This window comes from Lygodium microphyllum, chromosome 27, assembly GCF_053477565.2.
Source record: "Lygodium microphyllum isolate KBCC chromosome 27, Lygodium_microphyllum_v1.1.10, whole genome shotgun sequence".
Lineage (NCBI taxonomy): Eukaryota > Viridiplantae > Streptophyta > Polypodiopsida > Schizaeales > Lygodiaceae > Lygodium > Lygodium microphyllum.
In genome coordinates, this window is record NC_141161.1 from 107976432 (window position 1) to 107986694 (window position 10263).

General features: G+C 36.9%; 1 protein-coding gene across 1 annotated transcript; it reads right to left on the minus strand.

Annotated features, from left to right (window-relative positions):
• Positions 1–6542: 6542 nt before the first annotated feature.
• Positions 6543–9847, minus strand: LOC148012695 (uncharacterized). Its single transcript, XM_087668821.1, has 4 exons — positions 9727–9847; positions 9358–9622; positions 7766–8050; positions 6543–7269 (listed from the first exon to the last, which is right to left on the minus strand). The coding sequence occupies exons 2-4, from the start codon at positions 9614–9616 to the stop codon at positions 6749–6751; spliced, it is 1065 nt and encodes a 354-aa protein (XP_087524947.1). The 5' UTR covers positions 9617–9622; positions 9727–9847; the 3' UTR covers positions 6543–6748.
• Positions 9848–10263: the final 416 nt, after the last annotated feature.

The window sequence follows — 10263 nt, forward strand, 5'->3', positions numbered from 1 at the left end:
ATGAGTCCCTACGCTCAATGCCCATTTTTTTGACTATCAGTCACTTTTGATATGATTGAAGAAAGCTACAATTAATTGCCATTATGGGGCAAGGGTTTCGTGGCCACAAGGTTAATTGTAGTTAACTCCTTCCAAAGTCTCTTGTCATTAGGAAATTCACCAATATCTCATAAGCTAAATGATCCGTTTAAAATGTATATTTCTTCTAATAGTATTGAACCAATTAAAAGTGAACTTCAAGAAACTTTAAGGTACATATTTAAGATCCTGAAAACATGGACCATAAGCTCTAACTGTCATACAATTTTTTATGTCGAATCTCAACAAATGCAACATTAAAAAATTTAAGATTAACTTGTCATGTTCTCTATAGCACACTAGCAACTCTAGTAAATAATATTTTTGTAATTAGCAACTTTAACTAGCCTACTTGATAGATGCTTAATGAAGAAATCAACATTGAATATCTTCCATTATCGCTATCTCCATGCTCAAGAGGCTTGTGTGGAATCATGAATGCCCTATGAGACAAATTATATTTGGTTTTTGAAGATCTTACACCTCTATTAATCTCTTTCTATCTCTCTCTTGATTTCTTGACATCCTTTTAATTTTTTTCCTAAGCTCTTTATCTCTCTCTCTCTCTCTCTCTCTCAAAGAAAATAAATAAGCCAAAAAAGGAAATAAAATTATAATATTTAATTTATTTTTCTCTTTCCCTTAAAAAACCAATTCATAAATATCAATCTCTTTATCTTTCTATGTCTCTCTTGCATACAAATTTCACATCTAAGCAATTAAACATGGTTAACAACAAAGTACATTGTTGTTTTCTCTATTTCTCCTGAGCTTGCATACATGTCAAACTTTTCCACTCAAATTTGCCACAAGAGAGCTCCAAATCTAGGTTTCTCATGCATATATGAAAAAAAACAAACCATACTTTGAAGCTATGGCGTTTCTCAATGGCAAGGTATAGGAGAGAGTGTGTGTTTTAGAAGAGCAGTAAGCAAAGAAATGAGAAAATATGAGCAGTAACCTCTTTTTCTCTCGCTCACTCTTTGTATACATATTCCTGTAAAATGTGTAAAGAAAAGAATTTTTTAATTATAAGGTATGTTGAAGAATGTTAATAATTTCATTAAAATATGCGCTACAATAATCATTGATATATGCACTTGAAAAAGCACCAATAATGTATCAAAATATTTAGTTATGTATTACTAACACGTATATGAATGATTATTATAATGAAAATAGTATAGAAAATTACTAACACATACATTGAAAGCTATCCTTTTGCATTTTCGTCGAAGACTCTTATCAATATCTCTGCCATCTATCATAGTGTTGTGATCAATCACTCTATCTATTCCTCATGGTTTGACCTCTTTTGGATGTTTCTTAGCTTCCACTAGATTTTACTCCGCTTTGCATGTGTCTCACACACTATACTACACATAAGCAAAACTATTTCCACTATATACTTAAAATTTTAATAAATATATATAGCCTATGACCCCCAAAAACACAACATACCATCACATACGTGAATCAACGATCCATAACAACCGAACCCTCCCCTTGAAGATATTATAAAGATGTTATAGAATGAGCATCCACAAGTACCTACTATGCATCTTATGCATATACTAGGCCCTTATTAATAGCAATACTAAAAAAGATTCATTTTTCTTAACCTCATCTCTTGAAATGATGGAAGATATCTCTTCACTCAGCCCAATACCTTGTTAGGAATCGCATGGTGGGGGAGCTTGCTTGAGTTGTTGTGTAAAACACACACGATACACACAAGAGGAAGCTCACTCAAGAACATAACAAGAGAGATGGAGGCTAAAATATTTTCTTGCTAGTTTCTTCTTCTTCTTTCACCCACAATACAATGTACATATGATAATATATAATTTAAAGAAAAGTGGCATAGTAAGCTTGGGGGGTCACCTTTAAAAATGTAAGTGTGCTACATGCGATCAAAAGAAGGGTTATTTTATTTAGTAAAACTTACATGATTATATTTATAGAACGGGTTACAAGATTATATTTGGTTATTTCTCTCTTACAAAGTTGTAGTGCACCTCTATATGTTTTATCCTAGCATAGAGCACTTAGATAATTGTGTGCTACTCATGTTATCACAATGAATGACAAATTGGACATCTCCTTATACATCCAAATCATCCAATAACTTCTACAACCATACCACCTCACATGTTGCCCTAGCAGCACCTTTGTACTACTCAGTGTAGGTTGCTTTTTGCTACTCCATGACTACTACACAATGAAGGAAAAACATGAATCTGTTGGTTGATCAACCAGCCCAATTTGCATTTGTGTATCCAAATACATGTGTATCCTTACTTGCCTCATAAAAGTTCATAATTCAAAGTGGACTTCACATACCTCAATATGCTTCTAACTACATCCCAATGAGGCTTTCTAGACATCTCCATAAATTAACTAAGAAGGCTAACAACATAACGCAAGTTTGGCCTTGAGAAAGTCATGTAAATCAAACTTCCTTCTATCCTTATGATCATAGTATAGTCTTTTATCTCATCCCCAACATGAGTGCTCAACTTTACATTTGCTCCAATGGTATTGAAAGAGGCTTACATGTGGTCATACCATACTTGGACAACATATCCAAGTCATACTGCCTTTGGGATAGCCATATACTAATATCCTCATACCATCATCACATCTCATCACCTCAATACCAAGAAAGCACCTAAGCTCACCCAAATCCTTCATCTTAAACTTCTTCTTTTAAAGGTCCTTGAGTTTAGTAATATCCCACTATCACTATCACTATCACCTATAAGAACCAAGTCATCCACATAGATAACTATGATGAATAAAATTGCATCTCCCTTTCTCACATAAAATAAGTGCTCAACATCAGAAACATAAAAACCAATGTTCACAAGATAATCTCTGATTTTGTTAGACCATGCTGTAGGTGCTTGCTTCAGCTCAGAGAGTGTCCTCTTTAATCTGCATACATATAGGGGATGCTCTAAATCCTCATAACCTACTAGCTGCATTATATATACATCTTGCAATTGACCATGCAAGAAGGAATTATTTACATCTATTTGCTACAAACTCCAACCTTTGGTTGCTGCCAAAATAGCCATACATCTAATAGCTGCCATCCTAGTAATTGGACTGAATGTCTCTTCATAATCTATGCCACATGTTTGAGCATAGCCTTTTGCAACCATCCTAACCTTATACATGTTAGTAGAACTATTTACATTATGCTTAATTTTTTAGGCCCACTTATATCGAATGGCTTCCTTGCCCTTAGACAATCGTACTAGATTCTAAGTCTTATTAGCCTCTAATGCAACTATTTGCTAATCCATTGTTGTATCCCAATGAGCATGTCCAATAGTATCCTAAAAATAAGTGGACTCATCATCCTCAACCACCTTTACAATGTAAGCATAATGGTGAGTTGCATAGCCTTTAAAACCAAACTTTTGATAGGATATATCGCCTTGCTAGACTTACGGACCAGTAGATCACTCAAAGGAGCCTTACATTGCTATGTGCTCTTTGTACACTTGGAATACCAAGCTCATCTTCTAAACTCTCAAAACCACTAGAATCTCGATTAAATCCCAAATGACTAGTGGATGCATTATTACCATTTGACACTTTCTTCTTCCATTTGTCTTTACCTGCAACACTAGTAGATATACCTAAAGATGTGGGACTACTCCTTAGTCTCCCGAACCAAGGGCTATCTATAGATATAGTACTAAATGATGTTTCTAATCCACTAAGGCTCTGTGATTCTTAATTTTCTATCTGCATATAACTATCATGATGATGATCATTATCCGATACATCACCTTTAAATGCATACCAACTACTCATTTGATAAAAAAATAACATCCATGCTCACTCTAAACTCAACTATAATAGGATTATAGTAGCGATATCATTTTTTCCCTAAGAAGCATCTAATGAAAATATATTTTTTAGTCTTTCGGATCAAGCTTCTTTAGTAGCTCTTGTGGCATATGAATATAATTATTTTTAGCCATGAAACTTCTCCAATATGGTTATTTTTTATTTCTGCAACCCCGTTTTGCTCTAGCATATACTTGAAATTAAACTCTCTCTTTATCCCATGCGATCTCAAAAAGCCATTGAACTCATTAAAGAGGTACTCTCCTCCTCCATCAGGACATCCCACTCACAAATATCATGAAGTTATGAATCATTTAAATATAAGTTATTGTTGCCCGTCATGGACCTTACTCTCTCTCCTTGAAATTCGTATTGATCGGCAAATTATCTAGATTGTATGTATGTAATACATTTGTACTCAATTAATAAGGATGTGAACTGTCATGTAGATGCGTGTGTATTGACTATGTATAGCCACATTAAGCCTCATGTAGTGCAATGAATGAAAATGGTACATTGAGCCTCATAATGTGCAAAAGCCAAGGCTTAGAAGATCATGCATCTTCTCATGTTGCTCATTCAACTTCTTGATCGCTCCCCCTCGTCGACTTATGTAATAAATCCATCCTAGGCCAACAAAGTTATATGCATTAAGAAAAATGAAGTAATAAACAAGGTCCTTAATTGTGGATTATTAAAGACCCAAGTTTTATTGATTTATCTTAATTGGAAGCAACTACCATACATGCAAAGGTAAAAGACCAAGCTATCTTAACAAAACTACATAACAACATGATGCCTATAATTATGGCCTAGACAAACTTTGATGGCTTCATCAAGACAAGTGAAAGATGGTAAAAAATGACTTAAAGGAGAATCCTGGCATGTGGAAGTCATAGAAAAATGTGGAATGTAGTGTTAGTTTATGAGTATATCTGAGGAGCAATGGCTTAATCTCCTTCAAAGTAAAATTTGTAAACTTATATTATCCTCTAATTATTCATTTTCTTTAATGTTTATTGTATATTACTTTTTTTTAGTATGTATACATTGGTCATTTGATGGCGACCAAGCACTCTAGATAGAGTGTATGGAATGCCATGGCATTAGGAGACTTGTGGAGAGGCTATTCAAGATTTGTTATAATGAGTATCTCTTTCTTATTGTAGCATTGGGCAAAGAAGAGATTATGAGAGGATCACACACACACACACACACACACACACACACACACACAAGCCTTACAAAACATGGTTAATCCCATGCGTGAACTATATGGACACAAAATTTTGTGTGTACACATGGGCCTCCATGATAGCATAGTTTGGAGATTACCTTAGCATAGCCATAAAGCAAGCTTTCCATCCACATTACAATTATGGAGACCACTTATTTGGTGTAAGTAGTAAAAGTGTAAACCACCATGTTTCCCCTTATTTATTTACACAAAAATATGTAAAGGGAGCAGGAACCTTTTAGCATAGTTGGTTATCTATTATGGACTGACCCTCTATTGTGATGACATTGATTTGGACATAAGAATATACTTGGATATCATAAATGATAAATGTATATTTCTTTATCTTCTTAGAGTTTGGGTACAAGTTCAATGGAGATTGTAAGTAGTAAAAGTGCAAACCACCCTATTTCCCCTTGTTTATTTACACAAAAACATGTAAAGGGAGCACAAACCTTTTAGCATAGTTGGTAGTCCATTATGGACTGACCCTTTATTGTGATAGCATTGATTTGAACATAAGAATATACTTGGATATCATAAATGATAAATGTATATTTATTTATCTACTTAGAGTTGGGGTACAAGCTCAATGGAGAGTATTTCAATGATTGTAACAAGTTGCTTTGTTTCCTAAGATTCTCATTGTGTCTAGTTTAGGTTAGATGCATATAAAAGCCCTTCTTTGGGAATGTAGCTCCCTTATTTAAAAATTCAAGGTAGCTTTGGTACTAGCTGATTCAGTAAATACATTTTTATTAGTAAATATTTGGACATATGCCTCCCTTAAAGCCAAGATCTAGCACTCAAATATTGAGTAGGCATTCGAGTTAAACTCAAAAATTAGCTATGGACTACATAGGATGGGAAATTTTCCACCTTCAAGTTGGTATAGAATAGGTTCTAGTGAAGAGTACAATTTTCTCTTCACACAAATTCCCATTGAAAGCACCTAGGACCATGATGATCGATAAGCACACCCTTTCTTGGAAATGACTCTTCAACTCCTTCCAAAAGTTTCTCAATTGTGTGTCTAATTATCGCATTTTCATTTCTCATTCATCGAGAGTTTTGAAATGTGTATGTGCATACTAAAAGTTTAATTCACATTGATAGAAAGCTTTGAAGTTTGCATCCAAGAGAAGACGCCCATTTCCATGTGCATAAGATAGGTCCTATGACTTTACATGCGTGATTAGGTTATGTCACCGCATACTACTAAAAACCACATGATACAAGTAGAGGTCCCATTTCCATGTGCATAAGATAGGTCCTATGACTTTACATGCGTGATTAGGTTATGTCACCGCATACTACTAAAAACCACATGATACAAGTAGAGGTGTAGATGAAGCCCATGATAGAAGTAGGGGAAGCTGCGATATATTATTTAACGAGAGGCTATCGAGTTGCATTTACGTTAATGAAGGTCGGTCCATGATAACATGTGAAGGGAAAACAAGGAAGTATGACCACTCCTAGAAATTACAGCTGAGAAAGAGAAAATTATTTTCGTGCATGGGAACCAGACCGGCAATATCTCTTGGAATATCACGAGTAGCGGATTATTCAGGTGGTATAGAGGAGTTTGCACTCGTTGACTTCTTTATCAGGCTGCTTAGTACTTAGAGTAGTGGCGACGCCTGGATCAGCCGCTTGATCGTCGACCTCATCTGCTGCTGATCTAGTTCCGGTACTGGTTATTTGGACACTAGTATAATCCACGCCAGAATACATAGACGAGATGGGGTATGAAAATACTTGGCCGGACTGGAGGGTGATCTCCATGGTCGCCTGGTAGGGTAGTGTGATGTTTCCTCTCCGGGTGGTGGCTTGGATGGAGATCCACTGACCCGGCTGAAGGGTTCCGGATTGGTTCCAGCTGAGGGTTCGACTCTCCTCGTGAGTGGTCGTGTAGCTTCCTGAGACGCTCACTGACCATCCAAACTCTCCTGACACTTCCGCAACAAGGGGGATCCCTGCTTGCACAGTTATACTGGCATGATACTCGATCCCCGTAGTGACCGTCCATGACGATGAGATCGTCACTTGTCGGCTCCCAGAGAATGTCCAATCCTTGGAAATAGAGCCTGTACTCATGATACGGGCATATACAACCATGTCAGTGTAGAAATATAAGTGTAGGTAATTTGACGCCCATATTTACTACAAGGTGTCCTACAAAACAGTTTGGCGACGTATGCTGTACAGACAACCATATAGTTTAAAGTGAAGATCTTTTAGTCCCACATTTAGAAGGTCAAATTACAACTCGGTAGCTCAGATGGCAACATATGTATGCTCCTATAACACTAATTAGGTCTACCCTCATCACTAGCAAGTCTAGAGGGAGAAGGATATCCAACATGCACTGATCATCACTAGTAGCATCCTTTACACAATGATCAACAATAGTGACCTACCAACTAGTGACTTGCTTGATTGAGTAGTATGCAATCACATTATTCAAATCACTAAGGAGGTGAGACCCTAGCACAAATTTTGTGTATACACTTGCACAATTTTTCATTTAAATATTTGACTGCAATTTTGCTTAAATTTAATTTCGTGAGTTATGTGGGGTACCTGCATTATTGGAATCACTGTATGAATCAAGCGTGACGGGAATAATTCCAGCTGTCTCTAAGTCCAAGGTAGGATAGCTTACATTGATCATGCGAGCAGAGGCTATGGACTTTAAGAAATAGAACCCCAATGCATCAATGTCAGCATTAGCTCTTCCTACAATACCCACACAGAGACCGGATGCCACATCAATTGGGTACTCTTGTTGTAAGCCCCAAGATGTCATATAATGGAAAAACTCGCCTCCTGTTGTGGTGAAGAATCTAACGCCTCCTGAACGTGTACCTGGAAAAGTTACACCATTGTTAGAATCTAGAACCAAAGTATATAACATAAATACAAATATACATACACACACACACACACATGCATACATCCATGTATACTTATTGCAATTGGCATATATGTATACGTACAAGTAAACATATGCATGTGTGTTTAAGTATGTGTAAGTGAGAAAGTCATTTTTGAAACACTAGAGTTTTATTCTTAAATATGAGCTAAATTAAGCTTGAAAGATTACATTTCCAATGTAGAAGACTATACAAGCTAAGCCTTTTGATCCATAATACAATGAAAGGATGATTCTATATTGTTTAAACTAATTTTATGTAGAACTTATTGATTGCATTTTTAATATCTTGTCATTTTCAACTCATAAGTTCATAATTGGATCCAAGTCTAAAGCAGTAAAATGAAACCATAGAACAACTATGCATGCACTAACTAGCTAAATATTACCAAAGCAATGATGTACTATATGCTCTGTGGCATTACAAGTTGAATATTTGATAAATCGTTTGAATGATATTTGAAATAGTCTAAAAATGTGGAAGTATTAGTCTATGCAAGTTCCTTTGGTAAAGTTACTTAACTTTTGAGCAGTAGTTTTGGTTTTGTTAGGATCATTGCAACCCTTTTGGATTGTTATGCTTTGGATTAGACACTTCACTTGCTATGCTATATAAGCATATGAATCGCCACAACTCGAGGATGTTGAAAACATCCACAAGAAGAATGGATCATGAGCATTTCAAATGTTTGAATTGTAGATTACGATTAAGTAGTGCAAGGGTTTGTTATTTTGTTGTCGAGGCCAATTGTTTGCCAATGCTTCTATGCTATGTCCCAACTAACATAATTAAGAATGAAAGTTTCTATAGGAGATACCTATGTGGTATTATGTACATGAGGGATACTAGCCCATTAAAGGGACTAATTGTGTTGCTTTTGAAGGGAGGTTGCAAAAGAAAAGATATATTTGGGTGACAAAAGGAACACACTAGCAAGCATATTGAGGTAGATATCAAAGAGGACTTCATCACAAGATATCATTATTGAAGCCCCAATGGCAAGCACATTAACTGATAGCCTTGCTGCCTCGCAAACATGGGTTCAAAATTTCTCCTATAGATTTACTAATAGCAACATGCATGGCTATGTAAGACACCCATGCAATATCCATGGAAAGCGTGCTTGGGAGCAAATACGAGCACCTTCAATCTTGATGATTTCTAATCCTTTTGCCGTCCTTCTAACACTACTGATGCTACTCTGATCGTGATGATGGTGATTATTAGTGCTATATTTACCTGCACCATTGCCCCACAAGGACAATCTGGTGATGCGCTCTCCATCCGCGAACGTGTACTCCTTGTAAGAGCCCGTGGCCGTGCCGTAGGTGACTGGGTTGTCGGTGCCCGACATCCAGATCCGGATGCCTCGCAGTTGCCACTCGCCCGCCCACACTCCGATCTTCCTCATGATCTTCCCATTCCTGCTCTGGTCGTAAGAAAACGCATTGCCACCCTGCCCCCCGATCACATACACGGGTGTCTGATACAGCGACATGTTCACCTGCATGCACAGTCGACTATCCTCATGATTAACTACGGTCTCATACAGTCGAAGAATATGTTAATTATATTGTGATCACAATTACACGATATGCACTGACTTACGCTAACGGAGACTTTAGGAGGTTGGTTGCGGCTCTTCTAGCTGGTGCATCAACCCACAATGTTTTGAGCTTGCACATGCAGGCCATGTCTATATATAGCTATTCTGAGAGAGAGAGAGAGAGAGAGAGAGAGAGAGAGAGACCCCGTAAACGTCAGCGATGAGCATATCACTATTTCTTACAGTCACGTAAAGAGGAGAGAGAGAGTGAGGTAAACGTGAGCGATGAGCATATCACTATTTCTTACAGTCACATAAAGCAGAAGTAAAAACACGTCAGGATGGCATGCGCTTCTGCTTCGATTTGCCTCGTAAAACACGAGTGGATATGCATTATACTGAACTGAACTGAGTAGGGCCGTTTATCTAGATTCCAGACTCGGCTTCGAAGTTCCCGCATAATTCAGAGAAAGCATGTGATTTGTTTTATGTACTGTGATCATGCAAGAGGACAGTAAAACACAATATAATGATGATGCTGATGCTGCCGCTGCTATACACTGCTTCAAATATTCCGCGTGGGAACACATCCACAAATA

Bases quoted from the DNA above. Each gene is read 5' to 3' on its own strand.
- LOC148012695 (XM_087668821.1), bottom strand. From the start codon at position 9,616: ATGTCGCTGTATCAGACACCCGTGTATGTGATCGGGGGGCAGGGTGGC. The intron at 8,051-9,357 runs GTAAATATAGCA...TAACTTTTCCAG, and splicing joins CTTGTGGGGCAATGGTGCAG to GTACACGTTCAGGAGGCGTT. The intron at 7,270-7,765 runs GTACCCCACATA...TCATGAGTACAG, and splicing joins CAGTGATTCCAATAATGCAG to GCTCTATTTCCAAGGATTGG.